At 37.8% G+C, this 14,741-nt stretch overlaps 1 protein-coding gene across 1 annotated transcript; it reads left to right on the top strand.

Moving 5' to 3' along the window:
• Positions 1-1,557: 1,557 nt before the first annotated feature.
• LOC144641533 (ficolin-2-like) lies at positions 1,558-12,148 on the top strand. The gene is made up of 5 exons (XM_078500544.1): positions 1,558-1,936; positions 2,159-2,263; positions 10,973-11,077; positions 11,238-11,618; positions 11,777-12,148. Exons 1-5 carry the CDS (start codon positions 1,678-1,680, stop codon positions 12,040-12,042), a joined length of 1,116 nt encoding a protein of 371 aa, XP_078356670.1. The 5' UTR covers positions 1,558-1,677; the 3' UTR covers positions 12,043-12,148.
• Positions 12,149-14,741: the final 2,593 nt, after the last annotated feature.

Genomic DNA, 14,741 nt, shown 5'->3' on the forward strand with positions numbered 1-14,741 from the left:
TTTCAGGCTACACCAGTTAGCGAATTGGAGCACAGCCACAAATATTTCAGTCCTTTTCTTTCAGAAATTCACTTCCTTTCGAGCTCATGGGGAGGGCGATGCGGACGTACCCGTCACACCCCCTCCCCACGGGCCTGCGCCACAAACCAGTCTCTATTGTTTCAGTGTGTGGACGACAGCTCATTCTCATGAAAGACCAGCTCTAGCTACGACCACTTTTTCAAAATGCCGAGATGGTCGCTCACGTATACGAGAGCTTTGAAGATAGTAGTATTACAAAATGAGGACCTTTTAGTAATGAAAGAAACATCAAACATAATTGAGAAATATGAAATGTAACGCGAGCGTGGGACAAAGAAAAATCCTGAGTCCCTGACGGGAATCGAACCCATGGCCTCCCAGAAACCGGTTGGGCGCTCTTACCAACTGAGCTACGAGAGACTCGTGGTGAGCTGGGCCATTTACTAGGTTCATATGTGACACGCGTCTTGTAACTGCAAGCTCAGCAATGTCGAAAGCATGATATGTGTAATAAATGAGAGATGTAAATGCAGCCCGGTAAAAAATGAGAAACATAATTATTCTGCTTAATTTATAAGCTGTAACCTGCTTGTTGCCTATACACTTTTTACCAAATTATCAAACTAACGTGCGTAAAAGATTTCATTTAACTTACCACTCCCCAATGTTTAACAAAACGAAGACCAGAAACTTCAGCAAAAAACAATTTGACTTTTAAGATGGAGAAAACAATGGAATCACAGAGGAGACGCATGCGGCTATTTTGAGCTTTTAGCCGCTAATTATGCAGAATATGGTGTAATTCATTCTGTTATATCTAATCACAGCATCACAGTTCAGACTGAAAATAAAATTTTGCTGTAGAATTATAAAATGTTTGCACTAAAGGTCGGGCCAAACGAGGATGGGAGTCGATAAGAGTTGACTCTTATGAGAGTTGTCGTCAATGTCGATGAGAGTGCATGAGAGTCGATGAGAGTGGATGAGAGTTCCATGCCAAACGAGAGTGAGAGTTTCAACTCTTATCAACTCTCATCCTCGTTTGGCCGGGGCTTAATGCTACTAATGATATTCTGGCAATTTATTGATTGGGGCTTTCTTAGTTTTTTATCGCTTTGCCATCAATTAGCAGAGCAAAGAAGACTGAAATAGTTTTAACGCAATAAGGTGCAGAATAAATAGTAAAGAAAGTCAAAAGCCATGCGAGTGTTCCTCTTGGAGTTGATAAAACCGAAGAAACTTATTGAGAATAGAAGCCTTTCATTTGTCTTCCTATTTATTCATGTCCCTGTTAATTCACATGTATAGATCCATTTCTTTCATGAAAAACGGAAACCAAAAAAGTGTCGGTGTTTCGTAATTACAGGAAAGGAAGAAAAATCGCTGTTTCGGTATTTTAATGTTTGGTTTCACTGTTTGGTTTTCCCGTTTAATTTTGCTATTTCCTTTGCGTGTTTCGCTGAAAGGAAGTTTCGTTTTGATATTCGGTGTTTCGGTTTTTAACAATGTTCGTAGTGACGCAAACAACTCCGCCTTCTTGTACTAAACATAAGACACGTCCGCTTTTTCACCAGTCCGCCTGTGTCACAGTTAACTACGCCTAAGTTGAAGCAAGAGAGGATCTTATCTTGGTTGAACTTTGATCAAATTCACATAATGACTTGGGTTTCCTGGAGTTTACGTTGCAGTTTGCTGTTCTTGTCGTTGTTTGTGGCAAGTCAAACTTTAGCTAAGGCAGGAAATAGCGCTAATAGCACCCCAGTCAGTTCTACAGCCATAAAGCAATGTAACAACGTGTACAACAGCTTCTATGCAGGACCAAACAAGATGATTGAAAATATCCTTCACGAAATGAAGAAACAACTGAATCACGTTGAAGGTGAAATCATCAAAGGGAACAAGACTTCGGTGAAAGGTAACTGCAGATTAGATCTGTTTACTGTGTCTGTGCTAAGAATTCCCTTTCGCTTTTTTTGCAGCAGGCTTAACATTTGCAAGCCTCCCAGACCTGCTAGGTGGGACCTTATATTAATTTTTAAGAATTCTTTTATACTGGTTAAGAAATCAAAAAGTTACTCACGGCAGTTCATGATCAATGCAATCCGCCTTCGTTACATGTAAATTTTATCACATTTAGAGCCAAATAAGACTGAGATTCAAACAATCCTACGAGAGATGAAGAAACAACTTACTCAAGTACAAGATGACGTTAAAATTCTAGCAAACAAGACATGTGTGAAAGGTGAGTACGAGTCTTTTTATGTGTGTTTCTAATGTAATTTCCTTATATGTGGCCGGATGAAATTTTGATACTGAGATAACTTTTAATTGAAACTCCTCCAAACATTTTATATGCAGTCCCCTCTTATCAGATTTATTTTTCTTTACGCAGAGCCAAACAAGAAGATTGAAATTATCCTTGAGATCAAGAAACAACTCACTGAAATGCAAGATGACATCAACATCCTCAAAAGGAATCAAGACCTCAGCAAAAAGTAACAATTTTTGTTTTTTAATTTGTTTTTAATTTTACGCGCTGTAGTTTTAAATTTCTCCTATCAATGGGCTCCCATAAGTGGAATTCATTCAGTAGTTCTGTTGCATTGTTTTGATTAACCTCTTTACTATCAAGTTTTTGTGATTTTCTAAAGACGTTTGCTAGACTTAGACCTTCTGTAGAAGTTTTTCCTTACATTTAAGAAGCTTTTACCTTAATTTTTATTTTTTTACTTTTTATCGGCGAAATGTATATAAGCTTTGTTTCATTTTACGATGAGAAAACTCTCCTATATTTTCCTCAACAGCTAAGAACTGTGGTGAGCTGTACAAATCCGGTCAAAGAATCAGCGGTGTTTATACAATCGACCCTGATGGTTCAGGTGCCTTTGAAGTGTTCTGTGACCAAACAACAGCCGGTGGGGGGTGGACAGTGTTTCAGAAGAGACTGGATGGATCCATTGATTTCTATCGCGACTGGGCCTTCTATAAGCAGGGCTTTGGTAACCTGAATGGCGAGTTCTGGCTGGGACTGGACAAGATACACCGCCTGACGAAAATAACGAAGAACAGGCTTCGTGTAGATCTGGAAGACACTGCAGGCAAAACTGCTTACGCCGAGTACGACATGTTTGCAGTTACGAGCGAGAAGACTAAGTACAAGCTGAGCCTTGGAACTTACTCAGGTAAATTGTACCAATTTTTTAAACAGTTTTATTGTCAAATATATTTCTTTGTTAGTATTCCAGGTAATTTAAATGTGATGAATTGCTCTCGGGGAAATTTGAATTTGCGATAAATTATTATTGGTATTAATTATCAAAACTCTTGAGTGAAAAAACAAAACGAGAAACACTAGACACATGAAGACGATGACAAGGTCTTATTTGAGTTATTGCGTCAGTGGCTTTTTTAAAATAACTTAAAACAATATCTCCATGCAACTGTTTGTAGCCTTTAGAATTGTAGGACTACGTGTATTTAAGTCAGTCCTGCATCAAATTCTCGTGTTATGTTTTCAGGAACTGCCGGGGATTCTCTTGCTGCGCATCGTGGTTACCCCTTTACAACCAAAGATCACAGCTCGGGCAGTAACTGTCCTGTGCAGTTTAAAGGAGCCTGGTGGTACGAGGGCTGTCATTACTCCAACCTTAACGGCCTGTATCATCATGGCGCGCACAAATCGTACGCTGATGGTGTCAACTGGTATCACTGGAAAGGATATTACTATTCCGCCAAGAGGGCTGAGATGAAACTCAGACCAGTGAACTTTTAAAAACTTTCTATCTTTGCTTGTTTGCTGACCAGTGCAAATAAGAGTTGGAAAGAAAATGTCACAGTAACTGGGTGATTAAATTAACTGAAAAAGAAAACAGGTTTTGTCTTTATTCACTATATCCAAATTTCTCATGCTTCATTTTCCTCTTCTTAAATGTCAAGGAATCACTGCGTTTAGTGATATTGTGTGCTTTTGAAATGTGGAATTTGTGTTGAACTTTAAAGGGATCTGTGCGGTTGCTCTGACCATCAACTCTATTGTCTAATTCTAAGTAGTCCAACTTTGTCTGGTGGTGTCTTCGCCGGCCTTTATTTCACGAGTCCAGACCAGACCATTCTAAATTCCATCTGTATCCTACTAAACAGATGTTAGGAAGCATAGAAATATAAAAATACCTTGCACTTTTTATCTTCCTTTGCCACAGCGACTTCGAACATTTCGTGTTTATGCGAGTAAGTGAGCTCATTTGCATAATGTGTATGAAATACTCGCATAAGCACAAAATGTTCGAAGTCGCTGTGGCAAAGGAAGATAAAAAGTGCAAGGTATTTTTATACTTCTATGCTTCCTAACATCTGTTTAGTAGGATTCAGTTGGAATTTAGAATGGTATGGTCTGGACTCGTGAAAAAAAGGCCGGCAAAGACACCATACTTTTGCATGTTTACAAAAAGCGATCTAACGGTTGCTAATATTTATATTTTCACGGACCCGTAAATCAAAATTTATCAAAATTAACATGCGTTTCCAACCTTTGAAGGACCAATTAACTTAGGAATAATAAAAAATTTGGTGCGTTTAGTTGTTTTTGAGCGGCGAGCTCGTCAACTTATGAAATTTCTCGTTCTGGCCAAGCTCAAAATTAGGCCTTTTGCAGCCTTCACTGTTGAGAGCTCTAAAAAATATATTTTTACGTATTTCCAAAAACTAAAGTCGTTGCATTTACTTACAACCTAAGATAGTTCACTGGGCAAAGTTTGAGGGAAAACTTTTTTTTCGACCCGAAATGCGATGGACCGCTTTTAGAGAAACTGCCACTTAAGACCTCCTACTTTCCAGGTTTTACACTAGCCGTTCTCATTTATTAAGGGGCTTGGACGACCTTTGACCATACTTTGGTTGGTGACGTCATAGAACAGCACTCTTCTCAGGTCTCGCAAAAAAGAAACCAGCGGGGAACGCTTGGAGACTGGGGTGAATTGACTCTTCTAATGTTTTATGAGCTAAGTTGCTTTTGTTTAGTGATCTAAAGAATCATCAGTTAAAGCTTTCACTTTTAAGCTTGGGCCGCTATGCATAACCATACAGATCGAAGCACATTAAACCTCAATAGATATTGGACTAATAAACACTAAAAAAGTCTTTGCCCGGAACTTTCATCGGTAAAAAATGCAAATATTCCAGTTTTATTATCCAACTGCGCTTCGCGGAGTTTAAATAACGCGCGAAACGAGTACAAATATCTCGCGATATCTGTAACGTACTCCACAAAACCGGTAAAATGGTATTTCTTCTCTACAAGACCGGTTTAACAGTTTCTGTATTCCCCTCGAGCGCATCAATGATTAAAAAACTTTGGGAAGTCAGCATTTCGGGAAAAGACAACGTTGGAAAATAAATATCTTATGAGACATTTTAGTGTGTATTATCACTGTACAAATTTACTGCAAGACTCGTAAAAATACTCAGCGATACTACACAATAAAATGTCTAATAAAATATATATATTCCACTCCCCCTATAGTTAACTGATGAGCAGAAGGTTTCAAATTTATTGAAGACAAAGAAGACCTAAAACCGAAATAAACTGGCTATTGAGTGAATGATAATGTATTCGGATTTGCAGAGTAAATGGATAGAAGTCAACTTTTTTGTAAAAATGTCATCACCGGTTGCTACTAATCAAACAAGCTTTTGTTTGCTTTACGAAAAAAGGCAGAAATTTGAATGAAGACATGATCTGCAAGTTACCTTTCCCTTAGCGTCGCCAGCTTCAGGATATGATTTTTCCAGGAAAAAAGCTGAGAGTCCAACAAGTGAAAACTTGATGCCGGGTGAGATAAATGGAGTTTAGTTTTTAATTTCGAGTACTTCCCCTACGAGGGTCTACTTTAGTAACCCCAAAAAATTTATTCCTCGGTGGAGTTGCTTCTATCCCAATCTACGCAGATAATACGTTTGGAACTGGATGATCTAGCTTCTGGGAAAAGGTAAGTCGTTTTTTTAATAAATTGCGAAAATCAGTTACGATAAATTGACTTGGACAAGGTTGGTGCATGAGCTTCGTGAGATACAAGTGGTTGTTTATAAATTCCGCAAGAGAAGACTATCCTGTATGAGTAATATCGAAACAAAACTCCGAACGGTGCTTATTTGTGGTTTAACTGAGTAGCCTTTTTAATATTGTATCAAGCATCCATTGAGGGAACCGAAAATTGGTGTGAAAAAATCTGAGGTAAAAGTGCAGGGTTCGACTAAGTTAAACAAATCCAATGGAAACGACTTTTGGTTTGAGTTTATATCGGGAGGTCGAGAAATTAAGTACTCAAGAAATTGGGATTCTACGGTATGCTGCTCTGAGTAACCAAGTCTGAAAGCTGAACCTCTGAAATATTAGATGTGCTCGAGTTTTTAGGGTGTTCATTGTCACGAAAAACATTAAATGACATTCAGCTATACTATCTTTTTGGAATAAAAAGAATATTCGTTAAACGACGGGTGGTTTAGTTTGTACCATTGCGACAAGCTTTAAACATGCATATCGTTTTAAACATATACTTTTGAATTTTTAGTTTACTGAGATAATTGTAGTCAGGGGGAAATATCTTTGATTTTAAATACTCATTTAAAGCATCAGATATAAAAACGTAGTGTCTAATTTTCCAGCGCCAAAAAGAAATCGTAATTCTTTCAGTGGCTGTAATTAAATATTCCAAACAGGAAAAGGCGACGGGTTCGCTGACCTGTCATTGCTCGCTTTCTTGCATTAATTGTTACATTTTTCTTCTTTTCTCTTCGCAATTAAATTTAGCTAAGCCATGACAGGAGCAAAATTGAATTTATAAAATGTGGAAAGTCACCAAAATCATTACAGAGTTTTACGGTTTTAACAGCGAAATGATGATTTTTAGTTTTCTCTTTGATGTTTTCAAATGACACAGAACATGAATCTTCGATACATGTTTGCAAAAAAATCTCAAACAAAAGAAATTGTTTGAAATTTAATCGTTTTAAGCGGCGTGCTGTAGTAGAATGACATAAAACGTTTCGTTTTTTTTTTTTGCCATTTGTCAAGACGCTGTTTTGCTTGAATTTTCCCTTTGAATGTTTTTATCATTTTGTAATAGTAAATAATCGAGACACTTGTTTACAAATCTTGACAGTCGAGGACCAAAGTTGAAATGAGGAGAATCATTTTGACTACGTCAGTCTCATTATTCGAATTCACTAAGTTAATTAAAATCTCCTTAATTGCTAGTAGTAACCTTGAGTTTCCACAATGTCACGGCACTGTGGTTAGTCTTCAGCAAGTTGTATTTATTCAGTTGGAAATATTTGTACACAAAGAATCGAAAGACGCGATATATAATTTTATTCACAATGTTTCACGTTGATGAAATATGCAATAGATGTACCGCCGCGAAATTTCTGCATTGCACTCCTGGCGGAGAAATCAATCCATCCAAATGCAACATGTTAATCCGTTCTGATATTATATAAATCCTTCTCAACAAGTTTTTCTGCTCTTTTTCTGCTCCTACTCTATCAGTTTTTTTATTTTTCTACTCTTTTTATTTTACCATAAGATATGTTAAAATGATGATCACATTATTCTGTTGGAGATGTTATTGTGCAAATACAGAGTGTAATTTCTGACGTGAACTCAGTGTGCCTTCCCGACATAAAACTTTTGCTCCTCAGCTTCGATCAAGATACATTACATGTAAACCATGTTAGACTGTTTATTCCGGGCACTCGCTTATCGCAAACAGCAAAACACATCGTATCGGCGAGTGTGATTCAATTTGCATTGCCAAAAGATAAACAATTTCTCAGTAGTATTGTTTAAAAGCTGTGATGTTCCGAACACGGAAAGGCGACGAGGTAACGGAATCACTTGATTGTGATTATGTAGTGGTCATGTCTGCTATTAAGTTTTTTTTCGCTAGTTTGGTATAACTTTCGCACAATAAACTTCACTACGTTTTTTAGCTACGTATATCAAAAAATTAGCCAGTAATTTTGAACCTACTGTCTTTTGGAAAAGTTGCGATTTCTAGCAACAATGATGCCAAACTATATAGCTACTTTGTATATAAAATGAATTTTAAAGAAGCGTAAACGCTCACCTTAGTTTAAATTGTTTTCAAGTATTTTGTTTTCCGTAGGTTGTTGCTCTCGTTTGAAGATATCCGTATTATTTAAAATCACTTTTAAGCCGTTAGGGATTTTATTCCGGCTGGGACCCTGACAAAAAAAGACATCCTTGGCTAAAAGTCTCTGTATTGAAAACAAAGCAGTCAGTCCAAATAACGAAATGGCCCACTTTTAAGTCATGGTTTTCAAACATTAATATTTTTTCAACCGATTTAATTTTGTCTTCCCCATGTAATGGTGCAGAGAATCCACATCAATCGGCATATTGCTTTTTAGTGAAAATATGTGTCTTTCGTTGAAAAATTGCGCGCCGTGTATATATATATATATTTTTGTTAATCAGGTTGATTTTTTTTTCAGCCCAAAATTTTGCGTACACAACTTTTTAACTGGTAGAGCGTTCCAAAGACGCGTACATTCAAGATCGATCAAATACGGTCTTTCATTAAATAAAGCAATTGATACTCAAGGTACGTTTGAAGCTGATGAAGTTAGGTAAAGAGGTAAAATACAAAATAAAGTTTACATATCTCTTGATATTTTTCTTATACTAATACCAAGGAAAGCCAGTTTTTACTTCAAATTCAGTCCCCAATTCTTCGAGCGCTTCAAATCTTTACAAGTTAACTCGGGGTTATGAATCGAAGGATTTAATATATTAAAATGTTTTTTCCAGGGAACATTTCGTAGATTTACCGCGCAGCTAAACATCCTCGGTATATTGGTTATTACCAACAGGAATTTAACTCCTGAATTGCGAGAGTATAGAAACAAACTACTTGTTTTTATTTTTTCATCAAACTAAAAATGACGATGCATATTAACGTGTCAGCTTTTCAACTTGTTTTACAGACTAAAAGGATCATTTTGTTTTCTTGATGGAATGCATAACTCCAGCACGCAGCCTGCTTCAAAGTGAATCAAAACAAATCAGAAATAACTGATATATCAGCATGCAGGCTAACACACACTCGGTATTCAAGGTAATTTTTTGAACCAATTACAGTCAGAAACTGTCTGTTTCACGTATTAATATTCTCGGCTCAATAAACTGATCCACAAGCAAATTCAAAATACAGTCATTAGTCGGACATTTTACAGGAGGTAAAGTATGAAACAAAACATTTCTGCTTCTCTGATTAGTAACTTCATGAGTAAACGCAATCTGTATTATCACATTTTTGACTGAACATTTTGCGCATTTTGTTTTGAGTAAATAATTCTGAGCATATGGTGAATTTATCCGACGTGAATTTTCTTTGCATTGTAACAAACATCAACAACAAACAATTCAACCATTGAGTAGGATGAAGGAAAGTCGAGATGCATGCAGCTCATCTGAGCTTTTAGCCACTAATGATTGTACGCCATGCCCTTAGCCACCAAACTTTGAACTGACTGCTTTTGTACGGTAAGCTCAAACATGCTCTGTCCACCGTAGTTCGCATCGATATAAAAGCGAGCCTTTCAGCACTAGCCATTTTCAGTATTTTCAAATATTCTTTTGTAAATCTTGATTTCAGGCTTAACTGGTCTACATGTTCATTATTTCAAACACCCCATCAGTTAGGCCTTAGTATACTAACCAGAAGTATCATCTGACGATTACAATTTCTCAAATAAAACTTCCAAATACCTAACCCGAAAAATTTGGACACAGGCTACAATAAAGCGCACAGCAACTTACGCGCGTCCTTATTTCAAAAGGAAATTAAGCGCATGCTCAGAGCTTGGCCTTCTTGCCTTTTTTCGGCTTTGGAAAACCACCAAACTTTGCACTGACTGCTTTTGTACGGTAAGCTCAAAACTTTTAAGGACCAAAACCGAATCATTTTGGACACAGGTTACAATGAAGCGCACAGCACAGCAACTAACGCGCGTCCTTTTTTCAAAAGGATATTAAGAGCATACTGAGTGTTTGGCCTTGTTGCTTTTTATTCGGCTTTGGAAAAACCTCCATTAACTCCAGCGCGTTCAATATTTCGGGCGCTCACATATTGTAAATAATGAAGTTAGAGGAAACTTTGGGTTTAATTTACGCAAAGGAGTAAAGTGATGCTAATATAACACAGTAACACGTTGTACTGTTATAACGGATGTTACACTATTCAAAGTTTTCTAAGAGGTAGGGTAACCCTAGAGGCAAAGTTTCACAGATAGATTTACCCTAATGGCCGGGATAAAAATACTGGTATATCAGTTCCTATTTAATCATATAATCACTTACTAATCACTACTGGAAGTCGCAGACGCTAATCTTGTTAATAGACTACGGGCGAGGTTTGAGCACTTTTATTAACATTAGCAGCATATATTTTCGAAGGAAAAGTAAAACTTTTTCGATTAAGTTTTAGATCGATGCTAAATCGTTTGTAACACGTAGGCAAATTAGCAATAGGATTTTTGCATAAAGAGAAGTTTTTTTCTTGTTGGTGGCTTGTTCTTTACAAAGCTGTCATCATTTTTGAAGCTGTCAAAAGATCGTCCAATAAAAAATGCGTCCGAAAACATGAAAATTGCCTTGCACCGAATTCAGTGACGCAAACACCTTGTTGTACTAAAGATGAGTCACATCCACGTTTTCACCAGTACGTGGCACAGTTAACTACGGTTAAGTTGGGCGTTGATCAAATTCGCACAATGACTTGTGTTTCCTCAGGTTTTCTCTGCAGTTTGCTGTTCTTGGCGTTGTTTGTGGCGAGTCAAACTTTAGCTAAGCCAGGGAATAGCGCTAATAGCATCCCAGTCAGTTCTACAGCCACAAAGCGTTGTAACAACGTGTACAACAACTTCTATGCAGGGCCAAACAAGAAAATTGAAACTATCCTTCAAGAAATGAAGAAACAACTCACTCAAGTGCAAGATGACATCAACACCCTGAAAGGGAGCAAGCCGCCCGTGAAAGGTAAAGACAAGTCTGTTTGTTTCCTAAAACGTTATTTGTCCTATTCGGCCGCGAAATGTAAGAAACTGCAATAATGTTTTTGTAAATCTTGATCTTTTAGTTACGATATATAGTACACTTTCCAAACGTAACGATGATAAAACTTTTTTTTGATCGACAGCTAAGAAGAACTGTGCTGAGCTGTACAAATCCGGTCAAAGAATCAGCGGTGTTTATACAATCGACCCTGATGGTTCAGGTGCCTTTGATGTGTTCTGTGACCAAACAACAGCCGGTGGGGGGTGGACAGTGTTCCAAAAGAGACTGGACGGCTCCGTTGATTTCTTCCGCGACTGGGCCTACTACAAACGTGGCTTCGGTAACCTGAATGGCGAGTTTTGGTTGGGACTGGACAAGATACACCGCCTGACGAAAACAACGAAGAACAGGCTTCGAGTAGATCTGGAAGACACTGCAGGCAAAACTGCTTACGCCGAGTACGACATGTTTGCAGTTACAAGCGAGAGGACTAAGTACAAGCTGAGTCTTGGATCCTACTCAGGTAAATTTTGTAATATCTCTTTATCTGGTTTTATGAATACTTTAGGTACGCTTATTACACATTTTCTTAATTGTCGAGTTAATATAATCTAGTCATATCGTACTTTTTCTTGATTTAAAAATGCGTGAGGTGATTAACTTATACTTCTTGCTTTTAAGGAACTGCTGGTGATTCTCTTTCTCGCCATCGTGGTGCTCCCTTTTCAACCAAAGATCAGGATAATGACACCTGGAAGAGTGGTCAATGTGCTGTGGCCTGTAAAGGAGCCTGGTGGTACGTGTACTGCAATGACTCCAACCTGAATGGTCTGTACCATTTTGGAAAACACTCGTCAGGCTCTGATGGTGTGAACTGGGATCACTGGAAAGGATCTAGATACTCCGCCAAGAGAGCTGAGATGAAAATCAGACCAGTGCACTTTTAGAACTTTCTGTCTTTTGTTTGCTGATAGAACAAATACGAGTCTGGAAAAGAAATGTCCAAGTGACTTGATGAATAAAAATGATGCAAAAAACTTTTGTCAATAGCTATTTGTTGCCACTGACCAGTTTTCCACTTACGTCCCCACTTGACATAACAATCCCCCTAGCATTCCTTTGTTTAGATTCTGTGTCTGGGTTCTTGAGTTCTTGTTCTAAAAACACTTAGCTCTATATAGAAAAATTGATATTACATGATGCTTTCTGCTCTTGATAATCTCTATACCTCTGAATCTTTATCTCTCTGTCACCCTCGCTGTTAATCTCTCTCTGTCTTTGGGTCTTAATCTCTCTATGTCTCTGGGTCTAAATCTCTCTATGTCTCTGAGTCTTAATCCCTCTATGTCTTTGGGTCTTAATCTCTCTATGTCTTTGGGTCTTAATTTCTCTACGTTTTTTGGTCTTAATTTCTTTATGTCTTTGGGTCCTTTGGGTCTTAATTTCTCTATGTCTTTGGGTCTTAATTTCTCATTGTCTCTGGGTATTAATTTCTCTTTGTTTCTGGGTCTTAATTTCTCTGTCTCTGTGTCTTAATTTCTCCATGTTTCTAGGTCTGATTTCGATTACTGTGACGTGGTCTGGGCAGGTCTAAACAAGGGTCTTGCAGACAGAAACGATAAACTCTATAATCGGGCAGCTCAAATCATCACTCAAAGTGACTGGGAAACAAAATCCGTTGATATTTTAAAAATGCTTCAATGAGACCCTCTTGGAGTTCGGCGTCACCAACACAGTGTAATCGTATTCTGTCTCTGGGGCTCAGTCTCTCTTTTTCTCTGGATCTTAATCCCTCTATGTCTTTGGGTCTTAATCTCTCTATGTCTCTGGGTCTTAATCTCTCTATGTCTCTCAGTCTTAATCTCTCTATGTCTTTGGGTCTTAATCTCTCTATGTCTTTGGGTGGTATGTTCTCTGCATCTTGGTCTCTAAGTTCCTTTTGCCTAATAGTGTCTCTGCTTTTGCATGGTTTTCTAGATCTCTGAGTGTCTGGTTTTCGAGGATTTTCAGTTTCTAGGTAAGCCAGGAAAGAGCGCTAATAGCATCCCAGTCAGTTCTATAAGACTATTTTTGACCAGTAAATGAGTCATTGTATGAAAACAAATAGTTATTAAATATGCACATACCAAGGAGAATATTAAAGTCAGAAAAAATATCAATTCACTGTTTATTCCACACATTGAGAAAATAATTAAAATCATTTATTGTTTTTGTGTGGTTGATATTTATTTAATAATTTAAACATATTTTAACCTTCTTTTTAGACAAATGTGAAAAGCTAAACTTTCATCTGCATACTTTTCAAAAAAATATACAGCCATCAGAATTTATCAATTAAAGATTAATTGTCAAGTATCTTGAGTTTAAAGATATTGAATCTCATCGAAGTTAAATTTTACAAAAACTATCTGATTCTTACAAACATGGTATTAATAGGTACTTTAACCACCACTTTCGAAATAAATCCTGATTCCAAAAAAGAACAATAGGAGACGGAATAGCTGCCCTCCCTCTCACCTGCTCCCCCTCTTTCTCAACCCATCCTTCCTAGAAATGAACTTGAACGCTCTAGATTGAGAACTATCACAGGTTGACTTATTTTTGCATCTATTTGCTTTCTTTAAACGTTTTCATGGGATCTGTTTTGCTGTACCTTGAACTTGACTGTTCACCGTTAAAAGCGCTGTTCAGTCCCACATGATTCTTTTCTTTACAAGGAATTCTGAGGGTGGGCTTAAAAAAGGGGGGAGCATTTGCGTGATAAATCACGGCGAGCCAGTTCTTGGGTCACTTAAACTGGGGATAAAGGAAGAGAGAGGGGAAGTTTCGGTGTTAAAGAAACATCTGACACGAGTATTCTCACCTCACGCAAGTTGCCATCACCAGTAAAGCATAAAAAGAGCTTTGGCAATGTTAGCATATGAGCAGGTTCACGTTCGGCGCCTCTCGGGCGAGTGCCAAAAGCGAAGCGTTTGAGCAAAAACTGACCTGTATATATTAATGTCGCCCTGCCAATCGGCAAACTAGTTGAGATTTTTCGATTTATTTAAAATATCAATATAAATAATTAATTCAAGTTCAAGGTAACACAGTTTTCATGTAGTATGAGTACAGAAAAATGTAACACGTGCAGTGTAACTCACTGATACCCTCACAGTTTCCGATGGCTATCGTAGGTATTGCCATAGATCGCCGCCAGACTAGCGAACATCATTCCAAAGATGTATGGATGGTCAATATCATATGGAAGTCAATAAACCTGCCAGACCAGTAGCTCATGCCCCCAAAAGTCTTCCTGTAGCCCCGAGAGACCGTTTGGAAGAAGGACTGGAGAAGCCAGTTGGAGAAGGGATTGTTACACCAGTGACAGAGCCTACCAAGTGGGTTTCCAGCCTAGATTAAGTCAACAAGTCAAAACGAATCTTTACCATTGACCATTGAAGTTATAGCAACAATGTTAAGCAAGGCGAATGTATTTTCTGTTTTGGATGCCAATGAATTATGGCAAGTACAACTAAACAAAATAAAAGGGTCATCTCATCTCACAAACTTCAACACCATTGGGTGTAAAGACAGTGCCTGTACAGCGACAAATCCATGAAAGTCTTCAGAATCTCAGTAGTATTGAAGACGTAGTAGATGACAC

This window comes from Oculina patagonica, chromosome 2, assembly GCF_052425735.1.
Source record: "Oculina patagonica isolate OP01 chromosome 2, crgOcupat, whole genome shotgun sequence".
Lineage (NCBI taxonomy): Eukaryota > Metazoa > Cnidaria > Anthozoa > Scleractinia > Oculinidae > Oculina > Oculina patagonica.

What these genes read in the sequence shown, in the direction of transcription:
- LOC144641533 (XM_078500544.1), top strand. Translation starts at nt 1,678, where the DNA reads ATGACTTGGGTTTCCTGGAGTTTACGTTGCAGTTTGCTGTTCTTGTCG. An exon ending in AAACAAGACATGTGTGAAAG is followed by an intron (nt 2,264 to 10,972) that starts GTGAGTACGAGT and finishes ACTTCTATGCAG; the next exon opens with GGCCAAACAAGAAAATTGAA. An exon ending in GAGCAAGCCGCCCGTGAAAG is followed by an intron (nt 11,078 to 11,237) that starts GTAAAGACAAGT and finishes TTTGATCGACAG; the next exon opens with CTAAGAAGAACTGTGCTGAG.